Genomic DNA, 23,109 nt, shown 5'->3' on the forward strand with positions numbered 1-23,109 from the left:
CTAGCAGGCTGAAATCACCACCTTCCCTTCCCTTCCTAGACCTTGTCCAGCCAACTTCCACTCTCCCTGTGGCCTAACAGATTGAAACCACCTCCTTCCCTTTCCTTCCCAGACCCTTTCCAGCTGTCTTCCATCCCTCCGGGGCCTAGCAGTCTGAAACCACCACATTCCTTTCCCTTCCCAGACCCTTTCCAGCCATCTTCCACTCCCCGTGGAGGCTAGAACGCTGAAACCATCACCTTCCCTTCCCTTCCTAGACCCTTCCGAACTGTCTTACATCGCCACTTGGTCTAGTGTAACGGCCTCCTTCCACCTCACAAAGGAAGGTCGCTACGTCACCACACTTCTACACTTCCGGTAGACTGCCACCAACCATTCCCTGAATTGAGTCACACAGACTGGAATGGATTTAAAAATAAAAGAACTAAATGTTTATTGATTGGTACACATGGATTGGTAAAACACAAATATCATGTAATCAGGTAAAGAAAGGCTCAAGCTTATACAGGCTCTCCACACGTGTTCACACAGAACCCAACTCCTTCTCTCTCCCCCACCTAAAACATCCACCTTCTATATATACAACACAGCTCCTCCTCTTGATGTCCCGCCTCCCGACCACTATTGGATGATAACTTTCCCTCCAAACCCTTGAAGGACAGGTGACATCAGAGCTGACTGTAACACCTAGCAAGAGGAAACCACCACCTTCCCCTTCCCAGACCCTTGCCAGCCGTATTCCATTCCCCTTGGGTCTTAGCAGGCTGAAACTATTGTCGGCTAACACGGGTCCAAGAACACATGTGTAAGCCTGGACAGAGAGCAATCAGGAGTTTGCACATGCTAAAATGGGCTGAATGAGTCCAAATTCAGCTAGCCATGCTACAACACTCCTTCTCACAGGTCTGCCCACATAAGAACACCCTGGTACTCTCAGATATTATTGTGAAAAGGTCAAGTGGGCTTTGTAGTCCTTAGACTTAACTTGCACCACTGACAGGACTCTAAGTAAGCTAGGCCGAGGCAGCACTCTCAGATGACCCTATGGCAAGTGTACTGTTCAGGAAACCAAATGAGTTTTATAATCTTTATTTTATTAAAGAATAAGCATGTTACTAGGTATCAAAGCCAAATTAAACCAAAACAAATAAACTAGCATTGTGCTGTTTAGTTACACAGATGTAGTGAGGCAAAGAAAACATGAAAAATATAAAGGAGTTCAAAAACCTTACAAAAACACAAAAAGCCATTAAAAAGAATAAAAACAGTTCCAGTCCAGGAAATCATTAGTAAAAACAAAATAATCCAAGTAGGTTATAAAAAGGCTATAGTCCTCAGTGATCCTATAGAACAAAAACCCCTAAACAAAAGTAAAAATCCATTATATGTCCCATAGTCCTTAGAAAAGTCAAATCCAGTAAATATACCATAGTCCTTACAAAATTACAAGAGCATAGTCCATATGGAGTATTCCAAGAAAAGAAGTCCATAAAGAATATTCCATAGAACAGTCCATAGAAAATAGTCCATGCACAGTCCTTAGGAAAAATCCCATAAGTCCAAAAGTAATCCAGCAAAGCATAGGAACCAGTCCATGTAGGTAGGCCACCAGTCCGTCTCGAAAGACATTAGGGTGAGTCCCAAATGGCTGAAGAGTAGGTCACGAATGACTGAAAGGTCGGTCTTGGAAAGACAATGTCCATAGGCAAAAAGTTCCTTTTTCAAGAGTAACTGGCAAGGGCTCATCGCACCTTCCCACGATGTCATCCAATCAGAGTTCGTTACTAGGCAAACAGTCCTGTTGCATCACATGACTTCCTTCCCATACGCACCAGATGTTATTTGGGTTTTCTGTGGTTTATCAAAGAGTCACAACAATTCCCATCTATCTAATCACACCGAGTCCTTTCTCAGGCTTTCAGAATAACATTCTCTCTGCTCGCCTAGAAAACAACTTGTCAGCATAGCAAAGATACTTTATACAAAGAAACAAGATGGAACCTCTCTGGCTCATTTCTTAATTACAAAACCCATATGCCTTTAAAAGATTTTAACTCAAAAACCCATCTCATCACAACTATTACCTTCCCTTTCCTTCCCAGTCCCTTCCCAGCCATCTTCCAGCCCCCCTCCCGGGGCCTAGCAGGCTGAAACCATCATCTTCCCTTCCCTTCTTAGACCCTTCCCATCCATCTTCCACTCCCCGTGGTGGCTAGAAAGCTGAAACCATCACCTTCCCTTCCCTTCCCAGACCCTTCCCAGCCATCTTCCACTCCCCGTCGTGCCAAGCAGTCTGAAACCACCACCTTCCCTCCCCTTCCCAGACCATTTCCAGACATTTTTTATCCTCCCCTGTGCCTAGCAGTCTGAAACCACCACCTTCCCTACCCTTCCCAGCTGTTTTCCATCCCCCCTAGGTGCAAGCAAGCTGAAACCACCATCTTCCCCTTCCCAGACCGTTCCGAGCCGTTTTCCACCCCCCAGGTCCTAGCAGGCTGAAACCACCACCTTCCCTTCCCTTCCTAGACGCTTCCCAGCCATCTTCATTCCCGCCCCCCCCGGGCCTAGCCCAAATTGCCACCTTTCCTTCCCTTCCCTGACCTTTCCCAGCTAACATCCATCCACCCCGGGGCGTAGCAGGCCAAAAAATCCACCTATCCTTCTTTTCCCAGACCCTTCCCAGCCATCTTCTACTCCCTTTGGTGCCTAGCAGGCTGAAATCACCACCTTCCCTTCCCTTCCTAGACCTTTCCCAGCCAACTTCCACTCTGCCTGTGGCCTAACAGATTGAAACCACCCCCTTCCCTTTCCTTCCCAGACCCTTCCCAGCCGTCTTCTATCTCCCCCCCCCCCCCGGCGTAGCAGGCTGAAACCACCCCCTTCCCTTTCCTTCCCAGACCCTTCCCAGCCGTCTTCTATCTCCCCCCCCGGCGTAGCAGGCTGAAACCACCCCCTTCCCTTTCCTTCCCAGACCCTTCCCAGCCGTCTTCTATCTCCCCCCCCCCGGCGTAGCAGGCTGAAACCACCTCCTTCCCTTTCCTTCCCAGACCCTTTCCAGCCGTCTTCCATCCCTCCGGGGCCTAGCAGTCTGAAACCACCACATTCCCTTCCCTTCCCAGATCCTTTCCAACCATCTTCCATCCCTTCCAGGGCCTAGCAGGCTGAAACCACCACCTTCCATTCCCTTCCTAGATCCTTTCCAGCTGTCTTCTATCCCCCCCCCGCGGCCCAGCATGCCCTTCCCCACCATCCGTCTTCCTCTCCCCCCCCGCGGCCTTGCAGGCCGAAACCATCACCTTCCCTTCCCTTCCCAGATCCTTCACAGCCATCTTCCATCCTCCCCCCATGGGCCTAGCAGGCTAAAACTAACACCTTCCGTTCCCTTCCTAGACCCCTCCTAGCCATCTTCTAATCTCCCTGGGCCCTAACAGGTTGAAAACATCACTTTCTCTTCCCTTCCTAGTCCTTTCCCAGCCATCTTCCATCCCCCCCGGCGGCCCAGCATGCCGAAACCGCCACCTTCCCTACCCTTCCCAGCCGTTTTCTATCCCTCCTACGTCCTAGCAGGCTGAAACCATCACCTTCCCTTCCATTCCCTTCCTTCCCCATCCCTCCCCATCCGTCCTCCACTCTCCCAGGGGCGTAGCAGGCCGAAACTAACCTTTCCTTCCCAGACCCTTCGTATCCATCTTTCAGCACTTCCACAGGGCCTAGCGAGTGTAAACCATCAGCTTCCCTTCCCTTCCCAGACCCTTCCCAGACATCTTCCACTCCCCGTTGTAGCTACAAGGCTGAATCCATCACCTTCCCTTCCCTTCCTAGACCCTTATGAGCCGTCTTCCACTCCCCCTGGATCCTAACAGTTTGAAACCATCACAGTCACTTCCCTCCCTAGACCCTTCCCAGCTGTCTTCCACTTCCTGTGGTGGCTAGAAGGCTGAATCCATCATCTTCCCTTCCCTTCCCAGACCCTTCCCAGCCATCTTCCACTTCCCGTGGTGGCTAGAAGGCTGAAACCATCACCTTCCCTTCCCTTCCTAGACCCTTCCCAGCCGTCTTCCATCCCCCTGGGGCCTAACAGGTTGAAAACAGCACCTTCCCTTCCCTTCCCTTTCTAGACCTTTCCCAGCCATTTTCCATCTCCCCTTGGGCCAAGCAGGCCGAAACCATCACGTTCCCTTCCCTTCCCTTCCCAGCCATCATCCATCCCCCCCGGGGCCTAGCATGCTGAAAATGTGACCTTCCCTTCGCAGACCCTTCCCAGCCATGTTCCACTCCCCGTGGTGCCTAACAGGCTGAAACCATCACCTTGCCTTCCATTCCCAGTCCCTTCCCAGTCATCTTCCACTCCCTTTGGGCCGAGCAAGCCGAAACTGCCACCTTCCCTTCCCTTCCCAGCTGTCTTCTATCCCCCCCCTGAGTCCTAGCAGGCTGAAACCACCACCTTCCGTTCCCTTTGCAGACCCTTCCCAGCCGTCTTCCATCCCCCCTGGGGCCTAGCAGGCTGAAACTACCACCTTCCGTTCCCTTTGCAGACCCTTCCCAGCCGTCTTCCATCCCCTCGGAACCTAGCAGGCCGAGAACATCACCTTCCCTTCCCTTCCCAGACGTCTTCCACTCCCCCTGTGGCCTAACATGTTGAAACCACCACCTTCCGTTCCGTCCTAGATAATTCCCAGCAATCTTCCATCCCCCGTAGGGCCTTGCAGTCCGAAACCGTCACCTTCCCTACCCTTTCCAGCTACAGTGGGGTCTTGACTTGAGAACTTAATCCGTATTGGAAGGCGGTTCTCAAGTCAAAAAGTCTGTAAGTCAAGTCTCCATTGACCTACAGTGCATTGAAAACCGATTAATCCCGTAACAGGCCGTTTTTGGTTTTTTTCTGGTCTGTAAGTCAAATCTCAGTCTGCAAGTCAAACCTAAATTTTGCGGCCAGAGAAGTCTGTAACTCAAAAAGTCTGTAAGTCAAGCCGTCTGTAAGTCAAGGGTCCACTGTATCTTCCACTCTCTGTGGTGCCTAGCAGGCTGAAACCATCACCTTCTCTTTCCTTCCTAGACCTTTCCCAGCCGTCTTCTACTCCCCCTGGGGCTTAATAGGTTGACACTATCACCTTCTCTTACCTTCCTACATCATTCCCAGCCATCATCCATCTCCCGTAGGGCTGATCAGGCCGAAACCGCCACCTTCCCGCCCCTTCCCAGACCCTTCCCAGCCGTCTTCCATCCCCGCTTGGCCCTAGCAGGCTGAAACCACCACCTTCCCTACCCTTCCCAGCGGTTTTCCACTCCCCCTGGTGCCTAAGAGGTTGAAACCATTCCCTTCCCTTCCCTCCCTAGACCATTCCGAGCCATCCAGCATTTGTCCTAGGGCTGAGCAGACTGAAAATACCACCTTCCCTTCTCTTCCCAGACCCTTCTGAACCGTCTTACATCGCCACTGGGCCTAGGAGACTGAAAGTATGACCTTCCCCTTCCCAGACACTTCCTAGCCGTCTTCCATCCCCCCTGGGTCCTAGCCAGCTGAAACTACCACGTTCCCCTTCCTCGACCCTTCCCAGCCGTCTTCCACTCCACCTGGGGCCTTGTAGGTTGGAACCATCACCTTCCCTTCCCTCACTAGACACTTCCCAGCTATTTTCCACCTTCCCAGGGCCAAGCAGGCTGAAACCACCACCTTCCTGTCTCTTCCGAGATCCTTTCGAACTATCTTCCATCACAACTGGTCCTAGGAGGCTGAAACTTCCACCTTCCCCTTCCCTTCCTAGACTTTTCCCAGCCGTCTTCCAACTCCCCTAGGGCCGAGCAGGCCAAAACCGTCACCTTCCCTTCCCTTCCTAGACCCTTCCCAGCCATTTTCTATCCTCCCCTAGGCCAAGCAGTCCGAAACCGCCACCTTCCCTACCCTTCCTTTCCCAGACCCTTCCCAGCCGTCTTCCATCCCCGCTGGGGTCTAGCGGGCTGAAACCATTACCTTCCTGTGACAACCCCAGACCTACTGGGATATGCCACAGTTTCACTAAGCTGCCACCAACCATTCCCTGTAAGGAGTCACACAGACTAGGAATGGATTTTTAACAAACAAGGGAATAAGGTTTATTTAAATAACACACAGGGAAAATAAAATGATCAAGTGAATAAGATACAGTAACGTGGCTTGGTCTCAATCATACATACACCAGTTTGGTTCACACAGAACACCTTTAAATAAAGCACAGACCCTGAACCTATCAGTTCTGGCTAACCATACAGACACCTGAACCTATCAGGTTGGTACTGACTGACACACAGTAGTACCCTGTCTGACACACAGACTCCCACACCAGCTTCTTCTCTCAGCTCTCCTTCTTCTCTCCTAAACTTCTCCACACAGGCTTCACATATATATACAGTACAGCCCCTCCTCCTGATGTCCCGCCTTCCACTCCCCATAGGATGGAACTTTCCCTCCAACCCATGACAGACAGGTAACATCAGTGCTGTATGTAACACCTCCCCTCTTTATAAGTTGTTTTGTAGGGGGAAAGCTAAAGTGCTTTTCTCCAAAAAACAACCTGGATCCAAAACATACCAAAAACAGTTATACAATAACATACAATACCATACTTACCCTAGGATAAACATATCAATTAGGCATTTAAACGTTTACTATTTACCATACATCAAGTTACCTTTATTCATACAAACCATGTTTAATAAACAGATACATTTAACCTTTGGTCACCAAAATGTATACATAGTCCATGTTTCTTTCGCCGTCTTCATTCTTCGGGTCTTCTTGACAAGGCGTCAGCAACACAGTTCACTGACCCTCTGACCACCTTCACTTCAAAGTCATAGTCTTGCAGGTTTAAAGCCCACCTCATAAGTTTACTATTGTGGGTTTTCATTGTCTTTAACCATTGCAGTGGTGAATGGTCAGTGCACAGAATAAAATGTCTTCCCCAGATGTAAGGCTTGGCCTTCTGGATCGCGTAGACTATGGCCAGGCACTCCTTTTCCACGGTTGCCAGATGTCTCTCACCTTTCTGGAGTTTCCTACTCAGGTAGGACACTGGATGCTGGTCACCATTCTCATCCTCCTGGCAAAGAACTGCTCCTACCCCGCTGTTAGACGCATCGGTGTAGATGATGAACTCCCGGTCGAAGTCTGGAGCACGCAGCACTGGATAGTTGATGAGGGCCTCCTTCAACCTCTGGAACGCCTCCTCACAGTCGCTGGTCCACAGGATGCGGTCATCAGTCTTCTTCCTCGTCAAATCGGTCAGCGGAGCCGCAATCTCGCTAAACCTCGGGATGAACTTTCTGTAGTAGCCCACCAACCCAAGAAATGATTTGACTTTTTTCTTGGTGTTGGGTCTGGGCCAATCACGAACCGCTTCTATCTTGGCCTCTAGGGGTTTGATCACTCCTCCCCCTACTATGTGACCCAAGTATTTTATTTCTGGGCTACCCAGCTGCAGTTTGTTCTCTCTGCAGGGCCTAAGCCAAAGCACTTCCTCCCCTGGGTCAAAGTGCCTCTCCCTGGCTTTGTGGTCATACCATGTTTTCTGTCTGGCCTTCTGAGCTTGCAGGTTTTCTGCTGCTAGCTCTAGGTTTCTCTTTAGGTCATTCATCAAGGTGTCTATATATGTCACAACGTCTTGTGGGTCATCCTGGGTGATCTGCTCCCAATTTTGTTTGATTAAATCAAGGAGCCCTTTCACCCTTCTCCCAAACAAGAGTTCAAACGGACTGAACCCGGTACTGGCTTGTGGCACTGATTGATAAGCAAACAAAAGGGATTGCAGCTTCTGGTCCCAATTGTTTGGATTCTCTGCCAAGTAAGCCCTAATCATGTGCATTAGAGTCCCATTGAACTTCTCCGTTAACCCATTACTTTCAGGGTGATAGGCCGTGGTTTCCTTGTGTTTAATTCCACAGATTTGCCATAACCGTTTCATGAGCTTCGATGTAAACGATGCGCCCAAATCTGTGATTATTTCTGAGGCAAATCCCATCCTGGACATATACCCCACCAAGGCATCTGCCACTGTGTTAGTTTCAATGTTAGTCAAGGGTATGGCTTCAGGGTACCTTGTGGCATGGTCCACAATGGTGAGAATGAACCGGTTCCCCCTCTTTGTGGCCTTGGGCAAAGGTCCCACAATATCCACCCCTATACATTTGAACGGTGTGTCAATCACAGGCAAAGGGCACAACTTTGCTTTGGTCCTGTCACGGTTATTCCCCTGCCTCTGACACACATCACCTTGTTTACAGAACTCCTTGATCTGCTTCCCTATTTCAGACCAGTAAAAATTCTTTGTGATTCTCTGCTGGGTTTTGTTCACCCCTAAGTGCGCAGCAAACATGTCAGAGTGCCCCCTTTGTAAGATCATGGGGCGATACTTTTCAGATACCACTAGCTGACTTCTGATCCCATCTCCCCCTTTTGAGATATTCCTCAGGGTCTCTCTATATAAAATCCCCTTTTTCTCTCGAAATCTCACTGGGGTTTCAGGTGTTAGCTGGGCGTCTGTCACCTGTTCAAAACACTTTTGGAGAGTGGCGTCTGCCTTTTGCTCCTGGCCAAATCGGCTGTCTGTGGTTAAGGTTTCCACCACAGCTTCTGAACTCCCCTCTGCTTCCGTCTCGGGCTCATCAGTCCCCCCCTGAATTGCCCCCCTGGTAGCTTGTGAGCGTGTAATCACTAGCACCCGTTTCACATGTTCAGCCAGGTCATTTCCCACGAGCACGGCTGCTGGCAGAGTCGATGAAATCGCTAGCCGCCAAACTCCCCTCCAGCCTTGAAAGTTCACAGGTACCTCCGCTACTGGCAGCGAGATCACCTGTCCCTCAATCCCTGCCACCTTTAGGCTCTCATTCGGGATTATATACTCCCTAGGAATAATATCTGGATGGCACAGGGTCACCTGGGAACAAGTATCCCTTAGCCCCCTATACTGATGGTCAAGTATTCCTACGTCCACCCCTGCGGTTTCAAACAACTGTGAATCTGTTCTCACTAGCAAGCAGCGCTTGACCTCCACAAGAGGACCATTTTCCTCAGCCTGATCAGCAGATGTAACTGTTCCAGATTGAGTAGCCATGGCAACAGGCTCCCTCAGTGGCAAGGAGCTTTGCTCTCTCTGGACACAGAACACAGCTTTTGGCTTGGTTCCACTTAAATCATGAGGCACATTTCCTTTTAGCTGCTTTAATTTCTCACACTCTGAGATTAGATGGCCCTTTCCTTGACAGAAATAACATTTTCTGCTGTACTTGGAGTCTTTCTCATCTGGTTTTGGGTTTCCCTTCAAAATCGGAGGTCTTGGTTTCATGTCTGAGGGCTTCCCTTCACCATGGGTCCCTCCCCCTTGCTGGTTTCTCCCTGGTCCCTGAGAGTACTTGCTGTAGGTTTCTTTAGGTTTGCTCATAGATTTCCCCTCACCTAAGGGCTTTCTTATTTGGGAAATAAAATCTGCGATCTCTGCCGCTTCGGCCACAGATTTCGGTTTCCTTTCCCTCACCTGGAACTTCAGTTCCCCATGCAGGACTGAATAGAACTGTTCCAGCGCTATCAGGTCTTTGAGCTACTGGAAGGTCTCTGTCCCCTCCTGAGATAGCCATTTCTCTAGCAGCCTCACCAGTTGGGCCCCCACTTGGGTAAAAGTCTGCTCTGGTTTCTTTGTGAGTGACCTGAATCTTTGCCTCAGCTGTTCCGCATTTATCCCATGTCTGGCAAACACCAGTTTTTTAAACTCAGCGAAATCTTTTAGCAGTTCCTCTGGCATCTCTGCATAGACTTCTGCCAGGCTGCCACTGATTAAAGATCGCATAATGGTCATCTTCTCAGTTTCCCTTACTGAGAAGTCCACAAACGCTCTTTCCACTAGGGAAAAGAACACCTCAGGGCAATCTCCCTTGTGGTACACAGGGAATTTCTTCAGGTCAGTTTTAGACAATTGGCCCCCCTCAGAATCTCTATTGTTATTATTGTTCTGATTCATCAGTTCCAATTTTCTTAACTCAAACGCCATCCTTTCTTTTTCCAGAGCAATTTTCTCTCTCTCCCATTCCATTTCAAATTGCCTCATCCTCAGTTCATGCTGTTGGGCTATGAGCATTTTTCTGAGTTCTGGGTTCTGTTCTCCCGTGCTGTCCTCCTGCACTGAGCCAAATTCCTCCTCAGAACCTTGGTCTACCTGGGGTTCCCTCGCTTGACCCATTTCTGCCATTTGGCTTCGAGTCAAGGGCATAATCCCCCCCCAGAACAGGCTGCTTTCAAAAGTCAAGCCTCAAAATAAAGCGACCACTTTTTTTTCTTTTGCCTCAGAACCAGCCTTCTATAGATTGCTGCTGTTCTTCAGCACTAACTTGCAACTGTTGCCAGCCAGAGTCCACCCCCCTCTGCTAGGCCTCTCAGCAGACAGGCTAGATCACTGCTACTTCACTCAGCTTTGCCTCAGCTTTTTCCCGCCAAAACAGGTTGCCTCAGAGCTCCCTAATCTAGTCCCACCAATCTGAGGTTACACATTCTTCCACTAGCCTACCTCCCCGTGAGGTAAGCCTAGAAGATTACCTACGCGCTCTCAGATTGTCCCTGACTAGACCCCCCTTGCTCTGGGCACACTTGCCAAGGCTTTGCTGGACCACTGGACAACTGGACCAGTCGTATCCCACCCGCTGGACACCAATCAATGTGACAACCCCAGACCTACTGGGATATGCCACAGTTTTACTAAGCTGCCACCAACCATTCCCTGTAAGGAGTCACACAGACTAGGAATGGATTTTTAACAAACAAAGGAATAAGGTTTATTTAAATAACACACAGGGAAAATAAAATGTTCAAGTGAATAAGATACAGTAACGTGGCTTGGTCTCAATCATACATACACCAGTTTGGTTCACACAGAACACCTTTAAATAAAGCACAGACCCTGAACCTATCAGTTCTGGCTAACCATACAGACACCTGAACCTATCAGGTTGGTACTGACTGACACACAGTAGTACCCTGTCTGACACACAGACTCCCACACCAGCTTCTTCTCTCAGCTCTCCTTCTTCTCTCCTAAACTTCTCCACACAGGCTTCACATATATATACAGTACAGCCCCTCCTCCTGATGTCCCGCCTTCCACTCCCCATAGGATGGAACTTTCCCTCCAACCCATGACAGACAGGTAACATCAGCCGAAACCGTCACCTTCCCTTCCCTTACTAGACCCTTCCCAGCCATTTTCTATCCTCCCCTAGGCCAAGCAGTCCGAAACCGCCACCTTCCCTACCCTTCCTTTCCCAGACCCTTCCCAGCCGTCTTCCATCCCCGCTGGGGTCTAGCGGGCTGAAACCATTACCTTCCCTTCCCAGCCATCTTCCTCTCCCCGTGGTGCCTAGCAGGCTGAAACCACCACTTTTCCGTCCCTTCCCTGACCCTTCCCGGCCATCTTCCACCATCTGGGGCCTAGTAGTCTGAAACGTCCACCTTCCCTTCCCTTCCCTGTTGTCTTCCACTTTCTGGGACCTAGTAGACCGAATGCATCACCTTCCCTTCCCTGACCCTTCCACTCAGCCCCTCAGGGCCTAGCAGGCTGAAATTACCACCTTCCCTTTCCTTCCCATACGCTTCCCAGCCGACTTCGAGGCCCTCGAAGGCCCTTCTTAGACCCTTCCCAGCCATTTTCCACCTCCTGGTGTCTAGCAGGCTGAAACTGCCATGTTCCCTTCCCTTTCCGTACATTTCCCAGCCATCTTCCACCCTCCGGGGCCTAGCAGGCCGAAACCTCCCCCTTCCCTTCCCAGTTGTCTTCCACCCTCCGGGGCCTAGCAGGCTAAAACCATCACCTTGCCTTCCCTTCCCTCCCAGACCCTTCCCAGCCCTCTTCCACCCCCTTGTGGGTCTAGCAGGGTGAAACCACCACCTTCCCTTCCCTTCCCAGACCCTTCCCAGCCGTCTTCCTCCCCCTTGCGATCCTAGCAGGCCAAAACCACCACCTTCCCTTCCTAGATCCGTTCCAGCCGTCTTCCACTCCCCCTGGGTCCTCGCAGGCCGAAACCACCACTTTCCCTTCCCGGACCCTGCCTAGCCATCTTCCATCCTCTAGGCCCTAGCAGGCTGAAACCGCTGACTTCCCTTCAGTTCAAAGACCCTTCCCAGTCTTCTTCTACTCCCCCTGGAACCAAGCAGGCGGAAACCTCCACTTTCCCTTCCCTTCCTAGTTGTCTCACCCTCCGGGTCCTAGCAGGCTGTGAAACCACCACCTTCCCTTCCCTTCCTAGACCCTTCCCAGCCCTCTTCCACCCCCTTGCTGGCCTACCAGGCGAAAACCAACAACCTCCATTCCATTCCCAGACCTTTTCCAACCATCTTCCATTGGCCCCAGGGCCTAGCAAGCTGAAAACGTTCTGTTCCCTTCCTAGGCCTTCCCATCCGTCTTCTACTCCCCCCGGGGCCCAACAGGCGAAAACCGCCACCTTCCCTTCCCTTCCTATACTTCCCAGCCGTCTTTTTCTCCCCTCCGGGCTTGGCAGGCCGAAACCGCCACCTTCCCTTCTCTTCCCAGATTCTACCCAGCAGTCTTCCTGTCTTCAGTGTCTAGCAGTCCGAAACCATCACCTTCCCTACCCTCATCAGCCGTCTTCCATCCCCCCTCTGGGGCCTAACAGGGCAAAACAGCCACCTTCTCTTCCCTTTCCAGCCCATTCCCAGCCATCTTCCATCTCTCCTGGGGCCAAGCAGGCTGAAACCATCAACTTATCTTTCCTTCCCAGACCTTCCCAGCCATCTTCCATCTCCCCTGGGGCCAAGCAGGCCGAAGCCACCACCTTTCCTTCCCTTCCCAGACCCTTCCCAGCCGTCTTCCATTCCCCCCAGGGCACCGCCACCTTCCCTTCCCCAATTTTCTGGAGGATAGCTATTTTAGGCACATACAGCAATGTCAACAAATGATCTCGTGGAATACTAAATTTTGTTTTTTGCACGATTGTTAATTTCAAATCATATAACTGCAGAGTTGAAGGGAACTTCAGAGTAATGAAGTATATCCTATAGTTGAAGCAAGCATGCCACGTCTTATGCATCCCTGAGAGGTGGCCATCCAGTCTGTTAAGAACATGTGACATAGATTTATTCTCATTCCTGCCATTTCACCAAAACTTTTTAACGCTGCCATCAAGTCTTCTATTGAATACAGTGCATCTTCCAGTATGATGACTAAATCATCCGCAAAGGCTTGGAGTTTATAGACTTGTCATTTTACTTTTAATCCTTTCAATTCCTTTTTATCTCTAATTTGGTCATTTAGTATTTCTAGAGTCAAAATAAATAAGAGTGGGGACAGTGGACACCCCTGTCTAGCACCTTTCTGTATTTGAATTTCTTTTGACAGCTCGCCATTAATTCTCACTTTTGCCTTTTGTTCAGTATATATTGCTTTAATTAGTTTCATAAATCTTTCTCCAACTTGCAATGTTTCCAACGTATATATCAAAGAATTCCAATCGAGATTATTGAAGGCTTTCTCCGCATCCAAGAATGTCATGGCCATCTGTTTCTCCAGGTGTTCTTCATAATATTCCAAGAAGTTTAAGATTATCCTTATATTATTCTTCATCTGTCTTTTTGGAAGAAACCCAGACTGATCTTGATGTATCAAGTGGGTTAAAATTCTTTTCATTCTAGTTGCCAAGATGGTCGCATATATTTTGTAGTCCACATTCAGCAATGAAATTGGCCTATAATTTTGTATTTCTTTACCTTCCGTGTTTTCTTTATGTATAAGAGAGATTATCGCTTCAGTCCATGTTGCTGGTTTTTTCCCCTCTTCTTCGATACATTCTAGCAGCTTCTTAAATGGCTGAAGTAACACCTCTTCCAGTTCTTTATAATATTCCGCTGATAGCCCGTCTGGGCCTGGTGCTTTCCCATTTTTTGTTTTTTAAGGGCTTCTATAATTTCTGCATGTGTTATAGGCTCATTTAAGGACTGAATTTGTTCTTTAGTCAATTTCATTTTGTTATGCTTTAATATATATTCTTCCTGGGTTCCTCTATCCACTTCTTTTGTATAGCTTCCGATAGAAATCTTCAGCAATTTTTTAAAATTTCTTCCTGTTTAAATTTGTCTATTCCCTTTTCATCTTTCAAAGAAGACCAAAATACTTACTTGAGAAAACAAGAACGACAGGAGCTAATAGAAAAGACAAACTTCCAAGAAGGAAAGAAAATTCGATATCTAGGGATACAAATTACAAAGAAGACAAGCAGATTGTTTAAAAATAATTGCATGAAATTAATGAAGGAGATACAGAACAATTTGGAGAAATGGGATAAATTACAACTATCGTTGCTGGGAAGAATTGCGACGATCAAAATGAGCATCTTGCCAAAAATCTTATTCTTATTTCAGTCAATTCCTATCATACTAAAACAGTCCTTTTTCAAAGAACTTAACAAGATAATCATGAGATTTATATGGCAAGGCAAAAAACCAAGAATTAAAATTAAGGCAATGCAAGATGCTAAATAGAGGGGCGGCTTTGGTCTTCCAGATTGGGTTATGTATTATAGAGCTTGTATTTTAGACTGGATAAAAGAATGGATAACTCTAGAAAACAATAGATTACTCAACTTGGAAGGACACGATCTGCAATTAGGTTGTCATGCTTATCTATGGTATAAAAAGGATAAAGAACAAAAGAATTTTAACTCACATATGATAAGAAGAGCTTTACTGGGAATGTGGAGAAAGATTACACGATTTTTGATAAGCTTTTGCTCGGTTCAAAAGAACAAATTGTTAAGAAAATTTATAATTATATGCTGGAAATTAAAATGCAAGATGAAATGGTTAAGGAATGTATGATTAAGTGGGCACAAAACATAGGGCATAATATTGATATTGATCAATGGCTGAAAATATGGCAAAGTAACATAAAATTTACAAGATCGGTTAATTTTAAAGAGAACATATATAAAATGTTTTATAGGTGGCACATGACCCCAGAAAAACTGTCAAAGATGTATACAGATGTATCAAATAAGTGTTGGAAATGTGAAGCACAAGTGTAAGCAGCCCCTTATCTCCAAAGAGATTTACGGGGGTGCCGGAGACTGGGATGAGTCCGAAGTCCAGACAAACCTCTGACTGCTGAGCAGAGCCCTTAGGTCTCAGCAAGGTCCTGTCTAACACTTCTTCCTCAAAAGCCAATCTCCTTTATTAAAAAAGCAACACACACAGACAAATTCATGAGTTATACTCAGAATAATCTGGCTCTAAATCCCCACTCCAGCTATAAAAATAAAGAAATGGAATTATGCTAATAAAAAGCATAACACAGTCCATCTCACGTGTCTTGGGTCTTCACAGGCTGATGCTAGATGAAATCCAGTTGACTTCCATCAGTCCATGGCAGGAAAAATAGTCCATAGCAAAGTTATAATCCATTATGGGAAAAAGCACGTGTCTGACCTTTCTCAGTCCAACTCCATCTTTTTCCAACCTCTTACCAACTTCCTTCTTCTTCCCAGAATTCTTCATAAGGAACACCCCCTCCTGGGTCTTGTTGTCTCACCTAACTTTCTCATGAGAGCTTGAGAGTTGTTATCATGTTTTGTGGCAGAATTTTGACTACGAAAGTCTCTGCTCTCTACCCATCTTAGCAACGAGATAACCAGAGAGCGAAGCTTCTCTGAAACAGCATGAAAAACTTTCCTACTACAGAGCAGACTTTAAATCAAGATGGATGCTGTCAAGACAATATTATGACTACAAAACCCATTCTAGCATCTCATAAAAACACAATCATCACATGCCCCCCTGATTATCGTTAAAATTCAGAGCAGTTAATCTGATCTAATTTTAAGAAATCAAGCAAAATTAACTAAAAAGTAATTCAAAGTAACTGGTTATATCTCAAACTTCAACTACAGATTAACTATAACAATACTGAAACATAGCACACTGTTGAATACATTGTTTCAACGTTCAGGTTCATAAGAATCTTCACAGTACATTCTAGAAAGACCATCTGCCACAACATTCAATTTTCCAGGAATGTGTTGGTGACAAACCCAGACCTACTGGGATCTGCCACACATTAACTAAGCTGCCACCAACCATTCCCTATAAGAAGTCACACAGACCAGGGATGGATTTTCAACAAATAAAAGAATAAGGTTTATTTAAATCACACACAGGGAAAATAAAAGGATTAGGTGAATAAGATATAGTAACGTGGCTTAGTTTCACTCATACATACACACAGTTTGGTTCACACAGAACCCTTAACTTGAAGCACAGACCCTGAACCTATCAGTTCTGGCTAACCATACAGACACCTGAACCTATCAGGTTGGTACTGACACACAGTAGTACCCTGTCTGACACACAGACTCCCACACCAGCTTCTTCTTCCCAGCTGCTGCTTCTTCACATCCCAGCGTCTACTGAACTTCACCACACACGCTCCACATATATATACAGTACAGCCCCTCCTCCTGATGTCCCGCCTTCCACTCCCCATAGGATGGAACTTTCCCTCCAAACCCATGACAGACAGGTAACATCAGTGCTGTATGTAACAGTGTTGAACTTCAAAATCAAAGTCTTGCAATGCTAGACTCCATCTCAACAATTTTTGGTTGTGAGATTTCATCTTCTGCAACCAAACTAAAGCTCTGTGATCTGTTTGGAGTGTAAACTTACGCCCCCATAAGTAAGGTCTAAGTAAATTTAGAGACCAAAATATAGAAAGAGCCTCTTTTTCAGGTACTGCGTAATTTCTCTCTCTTTCCAAGAGTTTTCTAGAGAAGTATGAGATAGGGTAAAGGTTCCCATCTTCTCCTTGCTGTAACAATACTGCTCCAAGGCCTAATTCAGAAGCATCTGTTTGTAAAATGAATGGTTTGTCAAAATCAGGGGATTTCAGTATAGGTGCATCCATAATCTTAACTTTTAAAGCATCAAAGGCACCTTGACACTCTGATGGATGAATTTGATCTCCGTTTTGTCTTTTAAAACTCTTACCGATCTCCCTTTTCGCTCCTGTAAAAGTGTCTTACAATGTTTGGAAGCTGTTTTAAATGATTGCAATGGTTAGCCCACCTCTTGAAACCTATGCAAACTAATTTTGGTGTTGTTCTGACACTTCGTTAATTTATGATGTTTTTTTTGTTTTTTCCATTGGAAACCATTAGACAGACCATCCAATGGTTTCCAATGGAAAAAACAAAAAATCATCATAAATTAACGAAGTGTCAGAACAACACCAAAAGCAATTTGCATAGGTTTCAGGAGGTGGACTAACCATTGCAATCATTTAAAACAGCTTCCAAACATTGTAAGACACTTTTACAGGAGCGAAAAGGGAGATCGTTGTGTGAAAATCCCCCATAGGAAACATCGCTGTGTGAGGCAGCAAATTTGACAGAAAAAGGCATCGTTGTGTGAATTCATCGTTGTGTGAGGCACTCGTGCGAGGCACCACTGTATTTGAAAAGTTCTATCATCTTTTCCCTGACTCTTCTTTTCTCAAAACACCCAGTTCTTTCAGTCTTTCCTCAGAGGGCTTGGTTTCCAGTCTGCTGATCATCCTTGTTGCCCTCTTCTGAACTTGTTTCTTCTTAATGTAAGGTGTCCAGAACTGGGCACAGTGCTCAAGGTGAGGCATAATCAGTTCAGAATAAAAAGTAACTTCACGGGATTTGAAGACTATGCTGCTGATGCAAGTCACTGGATGTAGATTCCCGCTGTCGTCTGCTTGGCACAGCATGCCTCCCAGTCCCACCTTCGACGCATCTGTGCAGATGATGAACTCCTGGTTGAAGTCCGGTGCAACAAGGACAGGTCTTGAAGTTCGTGCCCTGTTCAGGTGATCGAAGGTTGCTTGGCACTCTGATGTCCACTGGATGTCCTCAGCTTGCCTCTTTTGGGTTAAGCCTGTTTTCTTTCTTGTGTGTGTGTGTGTGTGACTTCATTTTCTCAACTGGGGAAAGGGTAGGCAGTTTCTTCCACTACTCCAGAACAGCTATGGCTGCATTCTTCTTTGAAATCTTTTTGCGCTTGCTTTTACCCTCACCCATAAACTCGCCCACAGGTGCTTTTGAGGTAGTCTGAAATACTCCTCTTTAACTTACTGTGTCTTTCACAGACAAAGGAACTGAAACCCAGGGTAGAAGAATTAAAGATGGAAGAAATTAAATACCTTTGGTCTCAGCTGGATGGTGCTCAAACAGGTTGGCAAGAACTGAGTGGTATGTTTCAATATCTGAAGTAATTAAAGGTTGTATTTCTATATACATTATATTGTACATTGTAATCTAGTTAGTTTTCTATTTTGTTTTCATTTTAGTTATTGAAATCTGTTTTTCCTGCTATCTAGTGATGTATTAAAGTTCTCAGTGAAGGAGAGGAACCAACAAGATAAACTCTTGCTTATAGTGACAGTCAAGAAACATTTTTCATTCCATCTGGAGAGACATAGACATATGTCAGTCTTGGTTCTTCCCACCTGCAAAAACATAAAGCCTCAATTTTATTGTGTTCATATTCACTGTAAGACTGGGACCAGGCATGGACTCATCTCATTGCAGTTGTTCATGGCCAACCTTCTTCCTCACCAAGCAGGAATAAAGGAGAAGGAACCAATGTGGCTTTGCCCTGACAATAATCTCATAACTTTTTAGAAGAGGCAAAGCCTTTGTCCTTTCTCTGGCCCTTGCCAATGTACCAGTTAGTCACCCCACTTTCAGCAGCACATTGTGCATTCCATCCCTGGTATTGCTGTTAGATAAGAAGATGGTGCTATAACTAGGGCTGTGTATGTCTTCTGCTTGATGTCCCAGCTTCATCTGTAGCAACTATGTTCAAAGCTTTTCACTGGTTTTCATCTTCTTTGGAGCAAGTTTATTTCCAACTCCCTTCTTGACTTATTTTTCAGAACAGTCTACGTAGTTATGCTGCTGAGAGGGCTGCAGCATGTAATTGATTCTTCCTAGCCAACATTTCAGAGCAGGAATTTTCCCTTCCTCACAATCAAGCGTTTGTGAACAATTTAAGGTTGTTAGCCGCCTAGAGTGGTCCTCGCTTGACCAGATAGGCGGGATATTAAATAAATAAATAAATAAATAAATAAATAAATAAATAAATAAATAAATAAATAAATAAATAAATAAATAAATAAATTATCTGAGACGATATTTGTCTGTAAGCAGAGGGAAGTGTTGAAATAAACGATTCATTTTCTTAGGAGCCTTGTGGTGTAGAGGTTAAACTAGTACAGTGGTGCCTTAACTTACGAACTTAATCCGTTCCGGAATGGTGTTTGCAAATCAAAATGTTTGTAAGTCAAATCAGCATTTCCCATTGAAATGCATGGGAACGGGATTAATCTGTTCCAGCATTTCAAAACTTCGGGAGGCAGAGCCCAGCTGGGAAGTGAGCAGCAGGGATGGGCCCCACGCCTGGAGGCAGGAGCCCGGGAAATTCAAATGGCTTCCCGGCCGGGCTCTGTTTCCCAGCATGGGGTCCATCCCCACTGCTTGCTTCCCGGCCTGGCTCCGGGAGGTAGAGTCCAGCTGTGAAGCGAGCAGTGGGGACGGACTTCATGCTGGGAGCCAGAGCCCGGGAAATTCAGATTGCCTCTCAGACAGGCTCTGACTCCCAGCACGGGCTTCCGGCATTCATAGGTCAAAGCTGTGTTCGCAAGTCAAAGCAAAATTTTGCGAACGGAGCTGTTCATAAGTCAAAATGTTTGTAGGTCAAGGCGTTAATAAGTCAAGGCACCACTGTACTAAACTTGTTAAAAAGCCACCTTTTGTAGGAGATTTGTCTTCCTTTCACACTTGAGGAAGAAAAAGGGTCAGACGCTTAAAAGTGAGTCCCATGTAATGGTATGAAATTAAAGGTAAATCCTGGGGTTGAAGCTCTTATACTGCTTTCCTGAGGGTTCACATTAACTGCAGGCATTTTCTTCTATTCATCCTCTTTCTCACCAGAGATTAAGGAACAACTGCTTGTTCAGACATCATATATGGAAGAAATTGAATGTTTGAAGAAGGATTATCAGATTAAATGGGATAAAAAAAGAATTGAACATGAAAATGAGCTGGAACAATTAAGACTTTATTTTGAACAGAAATTAAAGACTGTAGAAGAAAATTACAGAGAAGAATTGACAATGTTGCACCAGAGATTACAAGAAGTGAAGGATTCCTTCTTGCCGGAGATGCAGAACAGCCAAGATCAACACGTGGAATTTGGGTGATGCTACTAACTGAATAATAAATTAACCTGGAGTACCAGAATTTATTTAGTGTTGATGTACAGTGGTGCCTCGCATAACGAGCACACCGTATAACAATGAATCTGCATAGCGATCCCTTTTGCGGGATCGCTAATACGGAGGCATAGCGTCGGTCCCTATGGAAAAAACTCGCTTACTGAAGACGGGTGCCAGGAAGGAGCCGCCGCTGCCGCTGCGAGAGTGATGTGGGGCTGCGCTGGCCGGGGAGGAATGCAGGCGGGCAGGCAGGCAGATGGAGGGAGGGAAACGGTGCTCGCTCGCCTGCCACCCCCGCTTTCCCTCTTCCTCTTCCTCCTCGTCCTTGTCCTTTTCCGCTTTCCCTCTTCCTCCTCCTCCTCCTCCCTCTCCTGCCGCTGGCGGGGAGAAACGCAGGCGGGCAGGCAGGCAGACGGAGGGAGGGAAATGGCGCTCGCTCGCCTGCCACCCCCCGCTTTCCCTCTTCCTCCTCGTCTTTCTCCTGACGCCCCCGGGGAGGAACGCAGGCGGGCAGATGGAGGGAGGGAAACGGCGCTCGCTCGCCTGCCACCCCCCGCTTTCCCTCTTCCTCCTCGTCCTTCTCCTGACACCCCCGGGAAGGAAGGCAGGCGGCGAGGCAGGCAGGCGAAGGGAGGGAAGCCGCGTGTGTGACAAACCCAGACCTACTGGGATCTGCCACACTTTCACTAAGCTGCCACCAACCATTCCCTACAAGAAGTCACACAGACCAGGGATGGATTTTTAAACAATAAAAAGAATAAGGTTTATTTAATTACACACAGGGAAAATAAAATAATCAGGTGAATAGGATAAAGTAACGTGGCTTACTCTCACTCATACAAGCATACAGTTTGGTTCACCCAGAACCCTTAACTTGAAGCACAGACCCTGAACCTATCAGTTCTGGCTAACCAACAGACACCTGAACCTATCAGGTTGGTACTCTGACACACAGTAGTACCCTGTCTGACACACTGACTCCCACAACAGCTTCTTCTTCCCAGCTGCTGCTTCGTCACAACCCAGAGTCTCTCCCAGTGTCTCTCAGCATCTCTCTCTTCACCACACAGGCATCACATATTTATACAGTACAGCCCCTCCTCCTGATGTCCCGCCTTCCACTCCCCATAGGATGGAACTTTCCCTCCAAACCCATGACAGACAGGTAACATCAGTGCTGTATGTAACACCTCCCCTCTTTATAAGTTGTTTTGTAGGGGGAAAGCTAACGTGCTTTTCACCAAAAAACAACCTGGGTAAAACACACAACAACAGTTATACATACCATATTATACTTACTTATACTTACATTCTAAGTTAAACCATAGCAATTAGGCATTTAAACATTTACCATATACAATACATCCATTTACCTTTATTCATACAAACCAACTTCAAAAACAGGTACATTTTACTTTTTATCATCAATATATACACATAGTCCATGTTTCTTTCGCCGTCTTCATTCTTCAGGTCTTCTTGATAAGGCGTCAGCAACACAGTTCACTGACCCTCTGACCACCTTCACTTCAAAGTCATAGTCCTGTAGGTTTAAAGCCCACCTCATAAGTTTGCTATTGTGGGTTTTCATTGTCTTTAACCATTGCAATGGTGAATGGTCAGTACACAGAACAAAATGTCTTCCCCAGATGTAAGGCTTGGCCTTCTGGATCGCGTAGACTATGGCCAAACACTCCTTCTCCACGGTTGCCAAATGTCTCTCACCTTTTTGAAGTTTCCTACTCAGGTAGGACACTGGATGCTGGTCACCATTCTCATCCTCCTGGCACAGAACTGCTCCTACCCCGCTGTTAGACGCATCGGTGTAGATGATGAACTCCCGGTCAAAGTCTGGAGCACGCAGGACAGGATAGTTGATTAACGCCTCCTTCAACCTCTGGAACGCCTCCTCACAGTCGCTGGTCCACGGGATGCGGTCATCAGCCTTCTTCCTCGTCAGATCGGTCAGCGGAGCCGCAATCTCGCTAAACCTCGGGATGAACTTTCTGTAGTAGCCCACCAACCCAAGAAATGATTTGACTTTTTTCTTGGTGTTGGGTCTAGGCCAATCACGAACAGCTTCTATTTTGGCCTCCAGGGGTTTTATCATTCCTCCCCCTACCATGTGACCCAAGTATTTTATTTCTGGGCTACCCAGCTGACACTTGCTGGCCTTTACTGTTAGCCCTGCTGCACTTAACCTCTGCAGCACTAACTCCAGGTGTATCAGGTGATCTTCCCAGGTATTACTGAAGATCCCTATGTCGTCAATGTAGGCCACTGTAAAGTCACTGAGCCCTGCCAAGGTCTGGTCCATCAGCCTTTGGAATGTGGCTGGTGCATTTCTGAGACCAAAGCTCAGGACTCGAAACTCATAGAGACCAAAAGGGCTGCAAAAGGCAGTCTTTTCTTGATCCCTGGGATCAATTCTTAATTGCCAATATCCCTTTACCAGGTCCAATGATGAGATGAACCGACAACCCCCTATGGTTTCAATCAGGTTGTCTAGCCTGGGCATTGGGTAGGCATCAGGAGTGGTTACACGGTTTAATTTCCTGTAATCGACACAAAACCTAATGCTCCCATCAGGCTTGTCCACAAGGACTATCGGAGAGGACCAAGGACTAGAAGAGGGGATGATTATGTTCTCCCTCAGCATCTCGTCCAGCTCCTTCCGCACCTTGTCCCTATAGGGTCCCGTTACTCGGTATGGGGATACTGCCTGCGGGGGTGCATCCCCTGTGTGGATCCGATGCATCACTCCCTTCACTATCCCCGGCTTGTTGGAAAACACCTGTTGATATTTACTAAGCAGCATTTTTAGTTCTTGCTGCTGGTCTTGGGT

At 46.9% G+C, this 23,109-nt stretch overlaps 1 protein-coding gene and 2 long non-coding RNA genes across 12 annotated transcripts in view; 1 reads left to right on the top strand and 2 right to left on the bottom strand.

Moving 5' to 3' along the window:
* PCNT (pericentrin) overlaps positions 1-23,109 on the top strand; it is a 315,970-nt gene that overhangs the window by 23,329 nt on the left and 269,532 nt on the right. For 8 of the 10 annotated variants that reach the window (XR_013537759.1, XM_078378579.1, XM_072976792.2 and 5 more), the window contains exons 2-3: positions 18,135-18,237; positions 19,981-20,245. Coding sequence is in view for 9 of the 10 variants with exons in the window: in XM_078378579.1 (XP_078234705.1) it covers positions 18,135-18,237; positions 19,981-20,245 (368 nt within the window). In the remaining variant the exon portion in view is untranslated. The remainder of the gene's footprint in view (positions 1-18,134; positions 18,238-19,980; positions 20,246-23,109) is intronic. The other 2 variants (XM_078378601.1, XM_078378618.1) reach the window with 2 other exon arrangements.
* LOC144583810 (uncharacterized) lies at positions 6,065-6,346 on the bottom strand. The gene is made up of 2 exons (XR_013537769.1): positions 6,254-6,346; positions 6,065-6,218 (listed from the first exon to the last, which is right to left on the bottom strand). It is a non-coding gene; the product is annotated as an uncharacterized LOC144583810 (long non-coding RNA).
* On the bottom strand, positions 10,769-11,050 carry LOC144583813 (uncharacterized). Its single transcript, XR_013537774.1, has 2 exons — positions 10,958-11,050; positions 10,769-10,922 (listed from the first exon to the last, which is right to left on the bottom strand). It is a non-coding gene; the product is annotated as an uncharacterized LOC144583813 (long non-coding RNA).

This window comes from Pogona vitticeps, chromosome 1, assembly GCF_051106095.1.
Source record: "Pogona vitticeps strain Pit_001003342236 chromosome 1, PviZW2.1, whole genome shotgun sequence".
Lineage (NCBI taxonomy): Eukaryota > Metazoa > Chordata > Lepidosauria > Squamata > Agamidae > Pogona > Pogona vitticeps.